This window comes from Phasianus colchicus, chromosome 30 (genome assembly GCF_987193195.1).
Source record: "Phasianus colchicus chromosome 30, bPhaCol1.hap1.1, whole genome shotgun sequence".
In the NCBI taxonomy this organism is placed as follows: Eukaryota; Metazoa; Chordata; class Aves; order Galliformes; family Phasianidae; genus Phasianus; species Phasianus colchicus.
In genome coordinates this window covers 820,755-841,422 of record NC_143465.1, presented here as the reverse complement: position 1 = coordinate 841,422, position 20,668 = coordinate 820,755, and the positions used below count along the sequence as shown (strand labels likewise).

The 20,668-nt window shown below is 58.9% G+C and overlaps 1 protein-coding gene across 1 annotated transcript; it reads right to left on the bottom strand.

The window, feature by feature from the left end:
- Positions 1-14: 14 nt before the first annotated feature.
- SMG5 (SMG5 nonsense mediated mRNA decay factor) lies at positions 15-20,652 on the bottom strand. The gene is made up of 23 exons (XM_031608703.2): positions 20,461-20,652; positions 16,929-17,027; positions 16,729-16,852; positions 15,528-15,684; positions 13,291-13,380; positions 12,418-12,507; positions 11,775-11,853; positions 11,002-11,127; positions 10,526-10,594; positions 9,533-9,741; positions 9,258-9,395; positions 8,007-8,708; positions 6,360-6,529; positions 6,137-6,212; positions 4,855-5,030; positions 4,249-4,407; positions 4,107-4,166; positions 3,779-3,938; positions 3,597-3,687; positions 3,245-3,319; positions 2,656-2,794; positions 2,285-2,386; positions 15-1,715 (listed from the first exon to the last, which is right to left on the bottom strand). The coding sequence occupies exons 1-22, from the start codon at positions 20,535-20,537 to the stop codon at positions 2,303-2,305; spliced, it is 3,150 nt and encodes a 1,049-aa protein (XP_031464563.1). The 5' UTR covers positions 20,538-20,652; the 3' UTR covers positions 15-1,715; positions 2,285-2,302.
- Positions 20,653-20,668: the final 16 nt, after the last annotated feature.

Below are 20,668 nucleotides of genomic sequence, written 5' to 3'. Positions count from 1 at the left end.
AAAAGCAAACCAAAGCGCAGAAAACACGCAGTGCATTACGAGCAGCACTTGCAGCCTTCTTCTTTCCCCTCCCCTGCCCCACTTTTTGCTCTGCTCCCCATAGCATTGGGGGGGTGGGGGGGGGAGCCCACAGCCGAGTCCTGAGTGCAGTGGGTGCAGCACAGTTCAGCACAGCGTGTGGGGCTGCAGCCACCATCAGTGCCCATCACCCCCCCCACCTCCATCTGCCCGTCCCAGAGGAGCAGGGATGGGGTTGGGGGTCTCAGAAAGCTGCAGCCCCCCCTCCCTGCTCCACCCCCCCAGCACGATGCAGTTTGACATCCCAGCATCACTCTGAAGGTTTCCTCCTCTGCTCTGCGGCCACACGGCCATCCCACAACCCGAAGGGGGCACGGAGGGATGGGGACAACACAGCGACAGCTTTTTGGGGCAGCCCTCAGGTCGTGGGGTGGGACCCCAAAGAGTGCAGCACCAGCAAACCTACAGCTCTGTTCCCAAACTGCACAGCACTGGGGGGGGCACGGCTCACACCCCACAGCACAACGCTTGCTGCTCCTCTGCCCCAGCAAACAAAGCTGAGGAGCCAACAGAGCGGCACAGAGCTCTGCTCGCTTCCGGGCACCGCAGAGCTGCGAAATGGAACACAGAACCCACGGGGGACCCCAGAACCCACGGGGGATCCCTCCGCTCCCACCTCAGCCCCACGGCGCAGCATCCCAGCTGGGACCCAACACACCGCCAAGGAAACGGGCGCAGCGCCCCCGGCTGCTCGCTGAAAGGAGGGAACGTCCCGAATGCTGCAGCACAACACGGGCTGGGGGAAAATGTGTGCAGCAACGTCGCTCCAACCACCTGCACGGTGCTCCCTCGGCTGCTGCAGTTCATACCAGTGCTGCAGGAGTTTGCATTGCTGCTGCAGCTCACCCGATGGAGACGAGCTGCTGGGTGCCATGGCACAGAGAAACGTGCTGCAGTGCTCCTCCTGCTGTCCCACGGGCTGCACGGGGGTCCAGGTGTGGGGCACGGGGGGCGGTGCGGGCAGGACGGAGCTCCGAGGGCCCTCGTGTGGGGAGCTGCTCTTCTGGAGCTGCAAGGGGTCCTTCGAGGGGGGAATGGGCTCCTGGAGATGGAAGAGGTCCTTCACGTGGAGACGTTCTCCTCGTGGAGCTTGGAGGGGACCTTCACACGGGGAACTGCTCGTCTTGGTGCTGCAGGTCCTTCACGTGGGGATTTGGGCTTCCGGAGCTCTGAGCTCCTTTGCGTGGGGCGCTGCTCTTCTGGAGCCCCGAGCTCCCGGGGGGCACTGCTCTCCCAGCGCTGCACACTGAGCGCTCCCTGCCTCTCTCCGAGCGCTGGGCTCGGCAGCTCAACCCCCCATGGGGCTGTGAGGAGGAGGGGGGGTCCGGGGGTCTGAGCTGTGCCCCCCCCACACGGTGGTCTCACAGCAGAAGGGAGGACGGCTCCGGGATCCTCCATCCCCCCTCCGCAAACCTCACGGTGAGGATTTCAGCCACAACAAAAAGAGGGGAAAAAAAAAAAAAGAAAAAAGGGAAAAACCAAAAGGAAAAAAAAAAAAAAGAGAAGAGGCGGCGGATCCTTTCTGCAGGCGCCCGCTGCTCCCATCCATCCCTGTGTCGGGAGCCGAAGCGGCGGCCGATCCCACGCTGCTCTCCATCCCCCTCCGGCAGCTCCGCTCTGCTCTCCGGGGCTGAACGCTGCGAGAGGGGTGGGAGGGGCTGAGGGGGGGAGAGGGGGTAGAGCCCCCACCACCGCTCCCTGGAGGCTCCCGGGGGGAAATAAAGGGCTGCCCCCCAGAAATGCAGTTCTATGACCAGACGCCCCCTCCCCCTCCCATGCTGTGCATCACATCGTCTCCCTTCCTCTCTCCAAAACCCCGGAGGATCTCTGCTTGAAGACACACACTGCTATAAAACAAAGGAGGGAAGAGGAAAAACCCTGGGCTGGGGGTGCTGTGCGCCGATCCCAATGGGTTGGTTTTCTCTTTTCCCCCACTCCCTTATTATTATTACTACTACTATTATTTTCTGGTTTAATTTTTGGGGGTGTTTTTTTGTTATTGCTGTTTCGGGCCCAAGCACCAGCCGTGCTTCACTTTCCTTGACTCAACACACCATGATGCACTGTGAGAAAGGGGAGAGAACGGGCAGATGGAGCATCAGAGGTGGAGATGGGGGCCGTGCAGGGGCAGAGGGGCTGCGATGTGATGCTCCTGGGGTCCCCGCCAACCCGAGCCGTCCTACAGCTCTATGGCAGCCGCACCAACCTGACGCCCCGCTGAACATCAGCCCATCTCTTTCCACTGCTTGTAGAACTCCAGGATGTTCTTCACTTCCACGCTGGCGCCGGCGGCTGCTTGGATGGCAGACTGCAAGAAAGCAGCACCCGGATGGCACACAGCAAAGGGCCCAGGGCTCCCAGCCACGGCCAGGGGGCTCCCACTTATCGTGCAGGGGCTCCCACTTATCGTGCAGGGGCTCCCACTTATCGTGCAGGGGCTCCCACCTGCACCAGAGGGGCTCCCAGCTCCAAACTGAGTTTGGGGAAGCCAGCACTGTGATTGCACAAAGCATCCGAGCCCCCAAAGCCAACCAGGCAGCTTGCAGCCCTGCTGGGAAGCTCAGCCATGTGACCGACCTGCATGGGCGCTGAGAGCGCGCTGGGGTCCTCCAGCTGGAAGCCTGTGATGATGGTGACCATCCCTGTGGTGTCATCATCCCCGCTGCTCTGGGACACCGTCAGCTGCTTGCAGCTGTCCAGGATCTTATAGAGGTTCCTGCCACGCAGATGGAACCAATGAGAGATGGAGGAGAGATGGCTTCCTGCACAAATGGCTCCCAATACACCCAGGGAACACGGGGCCGGAGAAGAGAAGGCTGCGGGGTGAGCTCACTGCAGCCTGCAGTTCTTAAAAAGCAATCACCAACAGGAGAGGAATCGACTTTTTCCTCAGGTAGAGAGTGATGGACATGGGGGAATGGATTTCAGGTGGAGGAGGGAAGGTTTGGCTGGGATGTCAGGGGAAGCTCTTCAGAGAGGCTGCCATCCATCCCTGGAGGCGCTCAGGACCAGGTGGGATGGGGCCCTGGGCAAGCTGGGCTGGCAGCAGAGCTGCAGCTTGATGGCCCTGCCTGGGGCAGGGGGGTGGAGCTCGGTGAGCCTTGGGGTCCCTTCCAACCAACCACCCTGTGATCCTATGACCGCTCCTCCGCTGCCTCTCACTTACCACGCATCCAAGTCTTGTCTCTTCAATTTGTGCCTCTCAAAGCTCTTCCCAACATCTCTCTGGCAACGAATGTACCTAAGGAAAGAGGAGAGTGGCTGAGCTGAAAGCAAGCATCCCACAAACAGAGCCAGAGCTCCACAGCAGCTCCGTGGGCTCCTCTGCTCTGCCACACAAATCCCCACAAAGCACCCAGCAGCGCCTCAGAGCGGTGCTGACGGAGCAGAGCGTCCCTGCAGGAGCACTGCTGCATGTCCTCTCACTGCAAACCTGGCAGCAGAGCCACCCCAGCCCTTCAGCAAAAGTTACTGTGCAGTTTGCTCCCCCCATGTTGGCATCACTCTCCCATCCTCACCGGTTTCCCTTTTTAAATTCTGCCTCCAGGTAGCGGATGCCGTCCCGGGCGCCGGCGTTCTCCTTCTTGAGGAAATCCAAGCTGTCGATCACTGAAAGGACGCACAAAGAACAGCAGGGTGAGGTCTGTGCCTCTGCACAACTCCACATCTCCAGGAGGGGAGGCACGCAGAGCTCCCACACCTGCCCGTGGGATGATGATGATGAACCTCCCGCTGCTGGCCAGCTGCTTGACCACGGCCAGGTGCTGGCAGAGCGCCTGCGCGTCCAGCACGAGGTACGGAGACATGGCTGACTGTGCCTTGGGCTGCTGCAGGCTGCCCTCCAGCTGAGACACCTCCAGCTGAAAAACACGCAGAGATGCTGCCTTTACCTCCGGGCGGTGACCCAGGAGGGTGAGGTTTTGCCTTCCAGCCCCCAGCACACAGAGCAGAGCTGGGGACGGTCTGCTCCATCGCACCCATCTCTGCGGGAGCACAGCTCTCCCTCATCCCATCCCAACCCTCCCTACCTGCAGGCGGAGCTGAGCCATGTCTCTCATCAGCCGGTTCCGACGAGCCTCCTCTGCGGCCTGGTCACGGAAACAAAGCTCCATCAATCAGCACAACAACAGCACGAGGGACGGGGTGGGAAGGGGGCGCGGAGCAGCTCACCATGTGGAACTGGGCCTGGGCCTGCTGCACCACGCTGTCCTGCTCCGACTGCGCTATGCTGATGAAGATCCCCAGCTCCGGGTTGAACTGCAGGATGCTGCCCTGCAGCCGTGTGACAAAGTGCCCGAAGCTCCGGATGCAGCAGATCCGAACGACGGACTGCAAAGACGCACAGAAAAAGGGGAAACATCCCTGGTGAAAATGGGAGCGATGCGCAGGGAGGGCTCAGCCCACAGGCAGCACAAAGTCGGGCAGAGTTTGTGGTCTGAGCTGCCGAAGCTCAAGGAAGAGGCAGAGAACATCGCAGGGCTCTCCCTTGGAAACCTCTGCCAGGAGGAGCAGAGGGAAGGCACCCTGTGCACACTGATCTGGTGTGGTCCCAAATGGCAGCTCGGAGCAGCATCCTTAAGCCAAAGACATCGGGATGCTCCCCATCCTTCCTTCCCCAGAGGTTCTGATGGGGACAGCACGCTGCTTTTCTGATACGCAGATGGCTTTGGCAGCCACCGTGAGCTCAGGCTCAGACTGGAACCAGCCCAGGCTCTGCTTTGTAGGAAAGCACCCCACTGAGGCACACGCACCAGATTTGGGATCCGCCCGACTCACCTCCTCCACTGCTGAGAAGATGGGGCGGTCCTGCTCGAAGTTCAGCCTCCTGTGTGCGTTCCTCAGAGGGGGCAGATTTCGCAGAGCCACGTCCTCAGGGAGCAGCAGGTTGGCACGCAGCTCCGGCAGCTCCGCCCCGCTCAGCACCTCCCTCACCTCCTTACACAGCTCCAGCCCTGGGCACGAGGGAGCACAGCACCGCGTCAGCACAGACCCCAATGCGTGGGGACAGAGAGGAGGGGAGGCCCCACGGCACAGAAGGCGATGGGTGCGCAGAGCCGACGCTCAGGGGACGGCATTTGGCCATGTGGGGTTTGAGCAGAGAATAACACGTGGAAGAGGTTCCTCCCTGCTGTGCTGATGGCTAAGGGATGGCATGTAACCCCAGATGGGTTTGAGCAGAGAAGAACACGGCAAAGTGCAGAGTTTGGCACTTGGGCTGAAGGAATCGCAGGCACCCATACAGACTGGAAGGAGCAGGCCTTGAGAGCAGCCCTGCAGGGAGGGACCTGGGGGTCCTGAGGGATGAAAAGCTCAACGTGAGGCAGCAGGGCGTGATTACAGCTGGGAAAGCAAATGGGATCCTGGGCTCCAGCAGCAGAGGGGTGGCCAGCAGGGACAGGGAGGTGATCGTCCCTCTCTGCTCTGCTCTTGTGAGGCTCCACCTGCAGCACTGCGTCCAGGGCTGGAGCCCCAGGACAAGAAAGACAGGGAGCTGTTGGAGAGGGTCCAGAGGAGCCACAGAGATGAGCAGGGGGCTGCAGCACCTCCCCTGTGAAGACAGGCTGAGGGAGCTGGGCTTGTTCAGCATGGAGAAGAGAAGGGCTGCGGGGTGAAACATTGCAGCCTGCAGTACTAAAGGGAGCCCAAAAACAGGAGGGGAGTCAGCTCTTGGGAAGGGGAGATGAGAGCAGGACGAGGGGAAATGGCTGGAACTGAGGGAGGGCAGATTTCAGCTGGGTGTCAGGGGGAAGTTGTTTGCTGTGAGAGTGGTGAGGTGCTGGAACAGCTGCCCAGAGAGGCTGTGGATGGGCATCCATCCCTGGAGGTGTTCAAGGCCAGGTTGGATGGGGCCCTGGGCAGCCTGGGCTGCTGTGAAACGTGGAGGTTGGTGGCCCTGCCTGCGGTGGGGGGGGGTGGAGCTTCATGATCTTTGAGGTCCCTTCCAACCCTGGCCATTCTGTGATTCTGTTACATGTGGAAGAGGTCCCTCCCTGCTGTGCTCGTAAGCAAAGGGCTGCGGGCAGAAAGGAGCACTGTGCTGTGCTGCCCTTCTCCATACCTGATTCCTGCAGGTCGGCAGCAGAAGGCAGCAGGTTGAGGAGCACAGACAGCCTGTTCCATAGGCTCTGGGAGCTCTGCAGGAACAAAAGGCCACAGAAAACATGAAGACAGCTGCACGCCACAACCAGCTCACCCGGGCTCTCCCACAGACCCCAAAATGCCTCAAAACAGCACAAATTTCACCACATTTATTGAGGCTCAAAGCCCAGAGCCTCCCCCACCTGAGCACACATGATGATGAAGTCCGTGTTCGTCCTCAGCCAGTCCAGGAACACCTTGACGGTGAGCAGCAGCCCCTCGTTGCTCACAATCTCCAGCTTCTCCTGCAGGGACCGCTCGTTCCTGCACGACTTGGTGCTCAACACGCTCTCCTCGGAGTCAGACACGTTGTCTGGGAAAGGAGGGGAAGAGCATTAAGCCTCTGGAGGAGCGAGGCTGCACAGCAGGAGAGCAGTGCTGGGTTTGAAGCATCATGGAACCATCACAGAACTCTTAGGGTTGGAAGGGACCTCTGAGGGCCCCATTCCCCGCAGTGCATGGGGACACCGCAGCTCATAGTGGGAATGGGAGCTGCCCCAACTCCGGTGCAGATCTCACACTTGATTTGCTGAACCCCATCAGGTTCCCCTGGGCCCACAGCCCAGGTCCCTCTGCTGTGTCACTGCACCCCACAGCTCAGCACCACCTGCAAACTGCTGAGGGTGCACTCAGCCCCGCTGCCAATGTCACCAGTGGAGATATGGAAGAGTTTCACCCAGCACCGACCCCTGGGGACACCTCTCAGCACCCAGCTCCATCCACACATGGAACCACTGAGCACCACTCTCTGCAGTCAGTTCTTCATCCATCAACATTTCCGGCTCTGCAACATCTGCACATCCCACCGAATGCATAAAGGAAAGCACTGCACACAGCACATCCAGTTTCCTTCCTTCCCCCCATTCCACCCAAGCAGCCATGGGGCACAGTCTCCAAATCTCCAAACCCTGAGCTGCAGTTTGGCCGCAGGGTGCACAGAGCTTCCTGACTGCAGGGAGGAACAACAAACGTGGTGTAGGTTCAGTGAGACGCACACAGGGCTGTGCATCAGCTCTCCTTTGCAGCTGGCTCCCCCCAGCACGTTCCTTAGCAGCAGCAGCTCATGGTGAGACAGAACTCACAGCTCCACCTACTGCAGATCTGCACACACAGCACACGGCCCTCACTCCACGCTCACAGAGGTGATGGAGGACATCCCTGACTGCACCTGCTCTGCTTCTACGTGTCTGATGGCAGAGACTGCGCGTGGGGAGGAGGAATACCTCCAGCAGCTTTGGGACTCCCCTTTGGGCCTCCCCTTGGAGCTATCAGAGGCACTCAGCACACAGCTGGAATTACAGCACCGGCTGCCTGCAGCCTTCTGCTCTGCCCAGGTGTCCTGGGGCACCGGGCTGCAGGGAAGCTCCTCCAGGAAACCCCCAGGCCAAGGCCGGCCCGCTGCAGGGGCACCAACCTCCAAACCCGAGAGCTTTCATGGGATCACAGGGTGGTTGGTTGGAAGGGACCCCAAGGCTCACCGAGCTCCAAGCCCCCGCCCCAGGCAGGGCCACCAAGCTGCAGCTCTGCTGCCAGCCCAGCTTGCCCAGGGCCCCATCCCACCTGGTCCTGAGCGCCTCCAGGGACGGACGGGGCACCCGCAGCCTCTCTGAAGAGCTTCCCCTGGCACCCCAGCCAAACCTTCCCTCCTCCACCTGAAATCCGGCCCCCATCGCTCCACCCATGAGATTCATGCTGCACCTTTTCATGATGGAAAGCAGCAGCTCTCAGTGAGCAGACTGCTCTCAGCACACAGCTCTCAGCACAGTGGCACAGCACATGTGGCTCCTTACCTTGCTCTGCCAAGCCGGGCTTCTCCACATCGCCGTTGATGCAGGGCTTGCCATCCAAGCTGCCCTTCAAGGCAGGCGGCTCGGTGCTGGGCTTCAGGAGGATGTTGCTGAAGGTGGGGGCCAAGCGGAAGCAGCGCTTGGTCTGGAAGAGCTGTGTGGACATGGCCTGCAGGTTGCTGGCGATGCTGGCGTCGCTGGCACTCAGGGACACGGGCCCATTGATGGCTGGATCCGCACTCTCCATTTTAGAGCTGCTGGTGTTCTTGCAGTCCCCCGACCCGCTGCCATCCACGCCGTTTTTTAGGCCCTCCCTGGCCCCGCTCTGGCCCCGCTCGCTGCCCTCCTTGCCCGGCTCGTCCTCCATGTCCTCCAAGTCGGACCGCGACTCCTGGCTGTTCATGTCAGAGTCTGTCTCCACATCAAAAGCAGCCTCTGCTTCCTCGTCGCTCTTCTCCGAGCCGCTCTCGGAGCCGTCGCTGCCCTTCGTGGAGCCCTGGCTGGAGTCGGAGTCGAAGCCCTCGCTCAGGTCGCTCTCATCCGCCTTCTGCGGGTGCCGGCGGCGGCGCAGGCAGGAAAGCCGTGAGTATTTCTTGCTTTTCTTGCAGTCGTGCTTCCGTTCCTCGTCTCTGGGGTGGTGATTGGGCAGCTCTGCCTCACCTTCCTTCTCTACAGAGCTGAGGGGCTCCCGCGGCTCCAGCTCATCTGCAGGTGTGGAAAGTGAGAACCACGGTCAGAAAAGTGCAGCCGTTCCACACGAGCTCCTTCCCACTCCGGAGCAGCAGGTTCCACCGCCGCTCCTGTCAGCGTCCCTCAGCACAGAGCCCTGGGAAGGAAGCGCCCTCTAAGGAGCTCAGAGATCTCAGGCAGCCCGGATTCCTATTGGGCTCCTGCAGCCTGGGCTGCACTGCTGTCTTCAGACAGCATCAGTGCTGAACACAGACAAAAACACACCAAGATCTCCCACCTCCTCCCCTGCTTTTCCCGAGAGCCAAATCATCCACCCTGCAGGGCAGGAGCACAAGCTGGTCAGCTGCATTCAGCCGGCCGCCGTGCCAGCAGCCACGCAGGGAGGAATCCATTGCTCTGCTGCTGGCCAAGAGAAGCCCAGCCTTGCGTTTTGTGAAGGGTTACAAACTGACTCTTTGGAGGGAGAAAGCTTCAATAGTTTTGTTCTGTGCCTAATGAGCTTCGCCAGAAACTGAAGGCACCCCCCCAGGGGCAGAAATGTGGGGAGAGCACATCCACACCGACCTGTGCCATCGCTGCGGAACGCCGGCACCGGGTTCTCCCCCTCCTCCAGCTCTGCCTGCAGGCGAATGTTGACGTGGTTGATGAGGTGAGAGAAGAGGGCCAGCGTGAAAGCAATGGCTGCACTGTACTGCTTGGAGCCTGCAAGGACAGCTCGGTGAGGCCGAGGGCACCGACGGCTCACCCAGCACCCAGCTGAGGCAGCTCCCGCCCCGCAGTGCTGCACGGCCCCGCTGCCATCACTCCGCTTTTGGGCGTCCCAACAAAGCACCGCTCACCTGCACGCCTGAGGCTGTGCACGCTCATGAAGCAGATGATCACCATGCGGAAGATGAGCAGGTCGGGAAGGAAGGAGTAGCCGCTCTCGTACTCCTCCTCATCCTCACTCACTGAGCTCAGGTTGGGAGGGGAAGGCAGGTAGAACAAGCACAGGTTGAAATCCTCCAGCACGGACTGGCACAGAGACGTCAGCTCAGAATCCAAAGAGCTTCACAGGGAGAAAAAAGAAGCCAACATTACTGTCTGAGAGCCAAACTCCCAGCAATGCCTGCCTGGCAGCACCCAGAGCGGCCGCAGCCACACGTGGGCTCTCCTTCACACTGCGCAGCACAGAGCGATGGAGCGCACGCTGGGCAGCAGCGCGTACTGGGAGTGGGATGAACCGTGATTTTCTCCTCTCCTGAGCTGCTCAGCTAAAGAGAAACAATAACCAGAGCACCTTCACACACACACAGGGGTCACAAAGAGATCTGGGGGTGGAGGTGCTGAGGGCTCACTGCCCACTGTCCTGGCTGCACACCGGCACGGGAGCGCAGTCCTCCCATGCACATCTCAGGGCCAACCAACCCAGGAAATCCACTCCTTGCATTTCTCCAGCTCCTGGAACTCTCAGATCCCCAAAGCACTTTCTGTTTTACTGAAATCACCGCTGGACAATTTCCCTTTGCTCTGACACAATCAGGTCCTGCTGCTCGCTGCCATCTGGTCAGAGGTTTCCAAACACAACACGCGGCGCTGTGTGCGTACAGACGGTGTAACCCTGGGCCACACTGCCCGCCCAAACCCAGCACGTGCCAGGAGAAAAGCATCTGCTGGCTTAAGAAGGGAAGAACTCCTTTGGAGGGCAATCTCCTTCCCCTTCCCTGCAAGGTTAGAGGGCTCAACAGGGCTTGGACACATGGGCAGAAACCTCAGCACGCTGCATTGCTGCAGGGAACGCTCCCTTCCATCCCTGAATTACAGAGAGAAGATGGGATTTGCCAGAACCTCACCTGCTCTTGGGCTGCAGAAGGCTCTGCAGGTACATGAAGCTCACCAGCAGCCTCTTAATGTCTTTGCAGCTAAAAGAGATGGAGAAGAAGATGCTGTAATGCAGATACCTGTAACAGAGACTGAAAGGACCAGCAGCTCAACCAACAGGCAGAGTGGTGTCCAGTGGTAAATATGCCCTGACACACACACACACACACACACTCTCTCCCACACACACACACAAACACACACACACCACCCCCCCTTCTGTTTTTTGGCCACAGGAACGCCCCTGGAGGGCCAAGAGCTTCAGGAGGCAGCAAGAAACACCTCAACCTCAAACCAAAGGAGCTCCACTGTCCTACGAACCACCACCCAACAGCAGAGGATCGAAACTGGGGACAGCCACGTTTTGGGAAGGCTCAGTGCCTGGGCTGGGTGACCGACCACTTCCCAGCCAACAGCCAGAGCCCTCTGCTCTGCTCTGCCCTCCTACCGCTTCCTGCTGGGGGACAGCTTCCTGCTCTCACACTTCTTCAGCTGCTGGTACATTTTGGCCGCTTTGTCGTACAGCCGCTTCAGGTTCCCGGAGGCGCCTTCGAAGGACACTTCAGACTGAATGCTGGGATGGGAAACAGAGGGCATTGAGAGTCACTCTGCCACAAAAATGCTCGTGTTTTCACAGCTGAACACAAAGACAGGCATGCGGTGCTGCCATTTGAACGTGTCAGGGTCCTCAGTTCCTGCTGATGGCTGAAGACAGGCTGAGGGAGCTGGGCTTGTTCAGCCTGGAGAAAAGAAGGCTGTGGGGTGACCTCATTGCAGCCTTCAGTACCTAAAGGGAGCCTACAGACAGGAGGGGAATCAACTCTTTGAAAGGGTTGATAACTGCAGGACAAGGGGAAATGGTTTTAAGTTGAGGGAGAGGAGATTTAGGTTGGATGTCATGGGGAAGTTCTTTACAGAGAGAGTGGTGAGGTGCTGGAACAGCTGCCCAGAGAGGCTGTGGATGCCCCGTCCATCCCTGGAGGTGTTCAAGGCCAGGTTGGATGGGGCCCTGGGCAGCCTGGGCTGGCATTAGGTGGGAAGGTTGGTGGCCCTGCATGTGACAGAGGGGTTGGAGATTCATCATCCTTGGGATCCCTTCCAACCCTGGCCATTCTGTGATTCTGTGATGTCTCCCAGCCCCACCCCAGGCAGCACCACAGCTTCACGTCCAGCTTTTACACACCTTCCAGATTTGTGCCCTATGGCCTCAGAGACACTCACCAGCGTAAGTAGCAGTACGTGGCCTCCACGTTGTAGTATTTGCTCCCAGCCAGCGTCCCCAGCTGATTGAAGGGCATGCCTGCCACAAAAGAGAGGGCAAAATTAACCAGAATCCTCCAGATTCCATCCACACAGGAGAGAAGCCAGCAGCAACAGCAATCCTCAAGCCCTAAAGCTGCAGTACAAAGGTCTGGATGGCTCAATCCTTTTCCCTGTGTTGTGTTTCACACCTTCCAACCCTGGCAATTCTGTGATTCCTGCCTAAGAAAGCAGAACAAACAATTCCTCTTCCTCTTAATTCATAATGGCACAGCCTCGGCTCCGTCGTGCTGCATTCTCTTGGCACAGACATCATCTTATCAGCACTCGACAGCTCCATCTCAGCTCACTGTGCCAAATGCTGGGCAGTTACCGGGATCAGCCTGAACCAAGTGCTCAGCAGGAATGCTGCCAAGGCGGCGCAGAGAAGACGGCTTTTGGGAACCGCATCCCCCTTCTGATCAGACGGGCTCCCGCCTCCTGCCTCACCTCACCGCTCCAACAGGAGGAGGTTTGGGAAGGGGCGGCAGGGAGCGGGGCACAACGAGGGAGGTGAATGCCAGCAGTGTGATGCGAAGGGCAGAACGCGAGGAAACTCACTCACCGATCTGCGGCGCGACAGACAGCGCCTGGTAGTAGAAGCGCTCGGCCAGCAGCTCCGTGTCCACACCTGCCAGCTCGTTCTGGTAGCGTGCTGCAAGAGAGCACACGGCTCAGAGCGGAGCGCAGCGCCTTCCCTTCCCCTCCTCTCCCTTCCCTTCCCCTCCAGAGAAGAGAGCAGTTTCTCTCCAGACTGACAGCAGCACAACACCCAGCAGGTTTACACTGACCCTTGGGACACAGACAGGATGGGAAACTGCTCTGCACCCTGCAGAGCCCCACTGCCAGCAGCCACAATCTGAGCACACTCCCCTCCCTCCAGCTGGGTACGTCGCCCTTCCCACCCCCACACAACATTTATTTGCAGCAGGTTCTCAGGCTGATCCACACACCGTAGTGCCAAGCAGCTTCCAGGAGCTCGGAGGCTCCGCACCATGACACGCTTCCAAGGGCTGATTGTTTTCTCTGACAGATATTTCCTCCCCGACTCCACACCCTGACACACTCACACACCTCAGGAGGCGGTGGGACGGCAGCCATCACAAGGGTGACACGCAGCCCCACACGAGGAGAAAACCCACAGCTCTGTGGTGGCCCAGTACAAAACATCTCTGCCTCTGCAGCCATGCTGCACCACACACCATCCAAACAAACAGCACTAAAGGAAAGGAAAGACTTGGAGTCCTCAGCACCCACAGTTCCACAGCTGTGTGCAGTGCAAACCCAACGCTTCTGCCATCTGCAGCTCAGCTGTGCCTTTCTGTCACTAACCAACGTGTCTGGCAGAACCCAGTGTGTCCCCAGCAGTCATGGGCAGCTCAGCACAGTGCCCATTCTTAGTGCACACCAGGGGTTCCCTCACCAGATGCTCTCTTACCCAGATCCCCGAGGTAAACCAGGCATCGGTGGCACGCCATCTGCGCCCACTCCATCTCCTTCTCCGACGCAGACACAGGTTTCTTGCAGCCTACAAGTGGGAGAAACATGAAGTCATGCACAGCAGCGGGGAAAGGCAGCTGGAATGGCACACGAGGGGCCCACACTGCTGCCTGAGACACCCAGCACGTCACTGGCTGACCAAAGAACTCCCAGGACACCCAACGTGACACTGGGTGACCAAAGATCTGCTCAGATCGCGCTGCTGGCAGCTGCCTGCGCGGAGATGGGAGAACAAGAGCCAGCTCCTGCCTACAAGCCATGTGGCAGTGCTAACAGTGCTGAGCACATGCTAATTATGCCTGGAGAGAGGCTGACGTCGTTAGCATGGCTAACAAGGAATTTGGAGAAGAGAATTTGGAGGAGAACTGGCATCCCCACCATCAACAATGGAAGCGGATTCTTTGTATCCAGGATGGAATCAGGATCTAGAATTGGGCAAGCAACAAGGAAGGAAGAGAAGGGAGAAGAAAAAAAATAGAAGTCTCGATGGTACAGCAGCACAACGGCCACCTCCAGGGAAAGGAGAGCAGCCAGGTCAGCACCAAGGAGGCACTGAGGCTCAGCCCTGCTGCTGCCTGCTGCCCCAGCTCCTGGAGGACAGAAATCTCTCAAGAGGAACCCCAGAGGGAGGCATCCCAAACAGCCCACAGTCAGAGCTCCTTCCTCCTGGCTTCAGTTAAAGGAGTGGGACTGAAACCCACCCGTCTTGTCTGGATACACGATGTCACATCTTAATGATCGCCTTACGTATTTGTCTTCCGTGCCACACTAAGTGCAGAGCTGGAACCAGCCACCACACATCCCACTGCTGAGGGCACGATCCCTGCTGAGACACACAGCCTGCTCTCTTACAGGAGCTCCCTCACCTCCTCAACTCCGAGACCCAACCACTCCTCCTCACTTCCAGCACCCCAACCTCATCTCTGAGACCCAACCTCACCTCCTCACTTCTAAGACACAGAGGTTGCCAGCAGCACGAGCAGCCCCATACGCTTGTGATGTACAGCCTGATGGTGAGCAGCCACCCCCCAGCAGCACGCCCACCCATCTTCATTTATCCATCTTCTGTGCAGCCACCGGTGTTCCTCCTGACCCCCATCTACAGCTGCCACCACCAAACCCTTCCCTACAGACCTTCTGGAGGCGTTCTCTCAGTCTGTTCTAAGGAGCTGGCGAGAAGAAATGCAGAATTAAAAGATCATCCCGTGGATGCTGAACTGGACTGGCCAGCCCAGGGGAGGACCCGAGGGGTGGCTGCGGTCAGAGCTGCCACTGATGTCACTGAACTCCTCTGTAGGTGACACAGAGGGACTGGGTGCACCCTCAGCAGTTTGCAGCGACACCAAGCAGAGCGGTGCAGCCACACACCAGAGGGAAGGGATGCCGTGCAGAGGGAGCTGGGCAGGCTGCAGAGGTGAGCACAAGCCAACCTCATGGAGCTCAGCAAGGCTGAGCACAAGGTTCTGCACTGGGGTCGGGGCAGTCCCAGGCACAGATGCAGAGAGCTGCCCTGAGGGTTTGGAGGTGTTGGTGGATGGAAGACTCAGAGTGAGCCAGCAGCGTGTGCTCCCAGCCCAGAAAGCCAACAGGATCCCGGGCTGCATTCAGGGAAGCGTGCCCAGCAGGTGAGGGGGATCTGCCCCTCTGCTCTGCTCTCTCAAGCCCCCACAGGCAGCACTGTGCCCAACTCTGAGCCCCAACACCAGGAGGACACCAAGCTGTCAGAGCGGGCCCAGAGGAGCACCATGGAGATGAGGATGGAGCACCACCCCTATGGGAACAGGCTGAGCTGTGTAAGGGAAAGCTCTGCGGGGACCTTACAGCTTTGCCAGGACCTGGGGGGGGGGCGACAGGAAAGCTGGGGAGGGACTTTTGATAGGGGCATGTAGCAACAGGACAGGGGGAAATGGTTTTAAACCAGAAGAGGGCAGATTTAGAGTAGATATCAGGCACAAATGCTTTACTGTGAGAGAGGGGAGATAATTGGTCAGGTTGTCCCCCTCCTTGGAAGCGTTTAAGGTTGGTGGAACAGGGCTGTGAGCAGTCTGGTCTAGCTAGAGCTGCCCCTGCCAGCAGCAGAGGTTGGAACTGGACCGTCTTAAAGCCCCCATCCCACCCCAACCACCCCCCAGCCATACAAAGCCACTGCCCACAAGGCTCCCCACGAGCACCCACCCATCAGCGGGTCCGTCACGTGCGTCCAGTCGATGCAGCACTGCAGCTCCAGCTGGTAGTGGGACTGGATGTAGAGCAGCAGGTGCTGGTAGAACCCAATGCCGGCCACCAGGTGAGTGCGGTAGGCGCACTCCAGGGCGCTGCGGCTGTGGATGTGCTGTGGGAGAGAGAAGCCAGGAGGGGTCATCGGGTGGAGGTGATAATGTAGCTGGGAACCTGAGTTACGGCGAGGAGGAGGTGAGACAGCAGGCAGCTCTGCTGTGACCCCTCAGCGTGCCTCCCCTGCTGGGCTGTACTTTATCTGCTGTGTTTCTAAGGAGAAGAGATGTGTAGTGACAAAGTAGGAAATGAACAGCAGAGGCGTCTCATTGGAGCCTTAATGACATCCCCACCATCAGATCGCTGTGGGACAGCGTGCTGCCTCACACAGTGCAGTGGGGAGAGGGGGTATTTCCATGCCACCAGTGCCAGGGGAAAAGAAACCCGTGCTGGCAAAGCCATATCAGAACATCCTCGCACTCATTTTACATAGGAAACGTGCCTTGTGAATTTGGGAAGGCAGAAAGCACATTATGGTGGAATGCACTCTGTAATGAAACCATCCCAGTGATTGTGAGGAGTTACTGCCCTCAGCTGAAGAAAACTGCAGCAAAGAATGGCTGGAGAGCCCAGCACAGAGCCACAGAGATGGGGAAGGGAGCGGAGCATCGCTGTGCTGAGGAGAGGCTGAGGGAGCCGAGGGTCTGCAGGTGGAGGAGACCGCGGGGTGACCTCACGAATGGGGGTCCGTCTGTGAAGGCTGAGTGCCGGGAGGAGCCGGGCTCTTCTCAGTGACACCCAAGGCAGCACAGGGGCAGTGGTGCCTGCTGGGACGTGGGAGGTTCCTCACCCTTCACGGTGAGGGGGACGGCACCGAGCTGCCCAGAGAGGCGGTGGGGTCTCCTCTGGAGGCGTTCCCAACCCGCCTGGATGAGCTCTGCGTGCCCCAGTCTGGGTGCTGCTGCCCCGGGTTGGGCTGGGTGAGCTTTCCAGGTCCCTCCCAGTCCCTGACATCTGTGCTTCTGTGAAAACTCAGCTGTCAGCTCCATTCACACCCAGCAGTGCTTGGTGCTCAGACGACGCATCTCCAAGCAGAGGAACCTCTTAACTCAGCCTGACCCACAGCCTGGCCGGGCTGCCCACCCCACACTGTGGTACCTGCCTTCTTATTCGTCTTGATGAGTTGGATAACTTCATAGTAAACCTTTCTCCAGAGCAGCTCTTCTGCTTTTCTGCCATAATCCACGGGATGCAAGAACATCAGCTTCACGCACAGCTCCCGCAGCCTGGCAGACAGCAAGGAAAACCTTCAGCCACAGCAGCCCCACACAGACACCACCCCAAGCTCCCTACCCAACCTACTTGTTCCTCAGGCTGATGTTCTCGGGCTTGAACACCTCCTGGTACGCTGCTTTATTGCCAAGGATGAGATCCAGGCGATGCACGGCCTCCACCACCGCTCTGCAAAGCGATGCACATGCAGCACTTTCAGCACAGCTGAATTATTTCCCCAGGTGTGGAATCCTGAGCCCACCTGCTGCCTTCCCATTGCACTGCACTCATTGCTTCGTGCAATCTACTTCAAAAAGCTTCTGGGAGGAAGAACAGAGCACAGCTGCACCCAAGGGAAGGTTCGTGCTCTGGGTCGGCTGCCTCGCTAGAGCTGCACCCATCTGTCTGTCTGCTCCTCAGTGCCCGCCACCCCAAAGGCCCCCAGGCTCACTAACAACTTCCAAGCTCAGTAATTAATTAACACGCTACATGTGTGCACACTCAGTTGTGTTGTGTGGCTAAAGAAGGAATCATTTCTAACAATCATTATGATGGGGAAGGTTGCACCTCCACCAATTCCTGCTCCTAACGGAGGACGGCCACTCATGTGCCACCCAACGCCTTCAGTTCTGCAACTGCAGCTCCTGAGGACCTCGGGGTGACACCCAGCACAGAGGAACACGAAAACAATCCAACACGAGATGTCCAACGAGCTCTTCATACCAAAAGGGCAGCACTCAGCCCATGCCTGAAGGCAGTAAGCTCACTCCTCACACACCGTCACCATCTGCCTTCTCCTTTAGGAAGCACCGTGCCCAGCATGAGCCACTGAAGCCTGCAGCACCCTGGGGTGCTGGTGGGGGGCAGGGAGCCATGAGCCAGCAGTGTGCTCCCCCATCCCTGCAGCCCTAACCTGCTGGTAAGCCTCACCTGTGTGCAGGGAGGATTGTGGAGCAGCTCCTCCTGGTTGCCATGTTGAGGCACACACGAGATGAGGAGGTGATGAGAGACGTGCAGCAGACCTTGCCTGACCCACCTGGCAGCCTTCTGTGATGGACTGATGGCATCAGACAGATGGATGGCATCTACCTGGAGCTCTGCAAAGCCTTCACATGGACCCTCACCACATCCTCCCCTCTAAATTGCAGAGGTGTGCACTGGAAGGATGGGCTGTCTGATGGATTGAGTGGGCTGTGATCAGAGGGCTGTGATCAATGCCCCTGGCACAAGGAGGACACAGAGCTGTTGGGACGGGTTCACAAAGCGAGCAGCAGGCTGAGCAGCTCTCCTGGGAAGGAAGGCTGAGGGAGATGGGCTCATTCAGGTTGGAGAGGAGAAGGCTCTGGGGAGAACTCATTGCAGCCATCCAGTACTCAAAGGGAGCATATAAACAGGAAGGAAAATGGCTGCTGACATGGGCTGACAGTGATAGGACAAGGTGGAATGGCTTTAAACTGAGACAGGGGAGGTTTAGGTTGGATATTAGGAGGAAGTTTTTCACCCAGAGGGTGGTGAGGCACTGGAACAGGTTGCCCAAGGAGGCTGTGGATGCCCCATCCCTGCAGGCATTCAAGGCCAGGCTGGATGTGGCTCTGGGCAGCCTGGGCTGCTGGTTGGTGGCCCTGCACACAGTGGGGATGCAATGAGGTGATCCTGAGGGTCCTTTTTCAGCCCGGACCATTCTGTGATTCTATGATATGATTCTGATGCCACCCCAAAGGAGCCAGGCTGAAAACCAAGCCAGCACAAAACACTGGAGACTCACAGAGGGGAAGCAAAGCAGCTCATCTACACCTCAGGAAGCCCTTCAGCCAGGGGTATCTGAAATCTCTCCTGTTTGCACAGAAGAGGAGGAATGTGGGCAAGAACACTGCCACGACATCCTGGGAGACTGAACGCCCCAGAGCTGCACCAACTTCTCGGGAAATAACGATGAAGAAAACAAGAGCAGAGTTAAGTGCTGCACACAGAGCTCTGCTGCCAACCCGGCTGCCCGCTGCCCACCTGCAGCTCTCCCAGGACCTGAAGCTCCTTTGCAAACAGCCCAAATCTCTCAATAGCAAGCAGAGCTGCCAAGAGAGATGCCTTATTCCCCCTGCAGACCAGGGCTGTGGAGGAGGCAAAGCAAACACCGGGCTACTGAAAGAACTGAGGTGGAAACAGGCCGGCGCTCCTCGACCATGCACAAACTAATCTGGAGCCTCCCCTCTGTGCCCCGACATCCTGGGATGGGGCCAAATGGCCTCATTTTGGGGTAAAACCTGAGGTTTATCCGGCCAGGAAGAGTTAAATGGCAAAGATTGCTGTAAGAAAGCCCTCACCTCATCCTACCACCTCAGTGCTCAGGCAGGGATGCTCCGGCACCATTCGTAGGTACGCCAGGAAGCGATCGCTGCCCGCATCCAGGGGAACACCAAGCAAAACAGAGCCTGAGCCACGAGGAAGGCACCGAACCAAAATGTGGGATGGAAGGGATGGAAGGACGAGCGTTGGGCTCGTCAGCAAGCAAAAGCCAATGGGCCCTGCTGGAAAACGCCTCCCGCCTTTACCATCCCCTGCTTATCCCTGAGACTGCAGCACCGCTCTGAAACTCAACCAGGCGCTGCTTTACTGACAGAGGGACCGGGGCAGAGCGAGAGAGCAGAGCCCACCCAGCAGGTCCACAGCCGTCCTGCCCCCACCACAGCCCCCCACATCACCCCACCTCCTGCCCTCATCCTTCTGTGTCCCCATTCACCATCACCCTCCCCCCCATCTCCTTCCTCCACCCCACACCCTGACCCACCTCCCTGGATCCTCCATGCACCCCGATCCCCTCCGTCACCCCTCACCCCTTCCTTGGATCCCGCTGCCTCCTCCTCTCCCTCCCCCACCTGAATCCCCCCTGCTCTCTCCTCCACCTCCTTTTGTTCCCACTCATCTTCTCAGGATCCTTCCCAACTTCCTCCCCCACACCCCCCTGACCCCAATTTCCTTCACCCCAATCTCCCTTCAATCCCACTGTCACCCTCCTTCTTCTCCTCCACATCTCTCCCAAACCCCACCAGCCCCCAAACCCCATTACCCCCTTTCTCCCAACCCTTCCCTTCATCCCTCCCTATATTCCCTCCTTTCCCACACCCCACAACCTCCCCAGGATCCCCCCACTCCCCACCTCCTCCCCCAGACCCACGGATCATCCTTAAGTTCACCCCCCAGTTTCCTTCACCCCAAACTTCCATCTGAAATCCCACCACCTCTCCCCACTTTCCCCCACATCTCCCCTTCCCCCACATCCCAGATCTCCCCTCAGCACATTTCCGACACCCCAAATCGCCCTTAAACCCCCACTCCCTTCCCCCACATCTCCCCTAAATCCCCCCTCTTTTCCCCCAACGCCTCCCCTAAATCCCCCCTCCCCTTTCCAGCAACCCCCCCTAAATCCCCTTATTTCCCCCCCCCCTCTCCTAAATCCCCCTTGGCCTCCCCTAAACCTCCCACTTTTCTCCCCTTTCCCCTAAACCCCCTCGAAACCCCACTGCCGTTTCCCCCCCACCTCCCTTAAATCCCCCCCAAATCCCCCCTTTTCCACCAACCCCCCTCGCCCCCCCCAAGGCCTCGCCCCCCCCACACCCCCCCTCACCGGTACAGCCGCTTGGTGTGCAGCACTTTGGCCTCAGGCTCTCCGCTCTCGCTGCCCGTCCCTCCGCCCTGGCTCATGGCGCCCGGCGGGGCCGAGGCCCGGCGCTGCCCTCCGCCCCCTCAGCGGCGCCCGTCCGCCGCCATCGCCGCCAACCGACGGCGGCCGCCGGCCCCGCTCGGCCGCCAGGGCTGCGCCGCTGCCCCCTGCC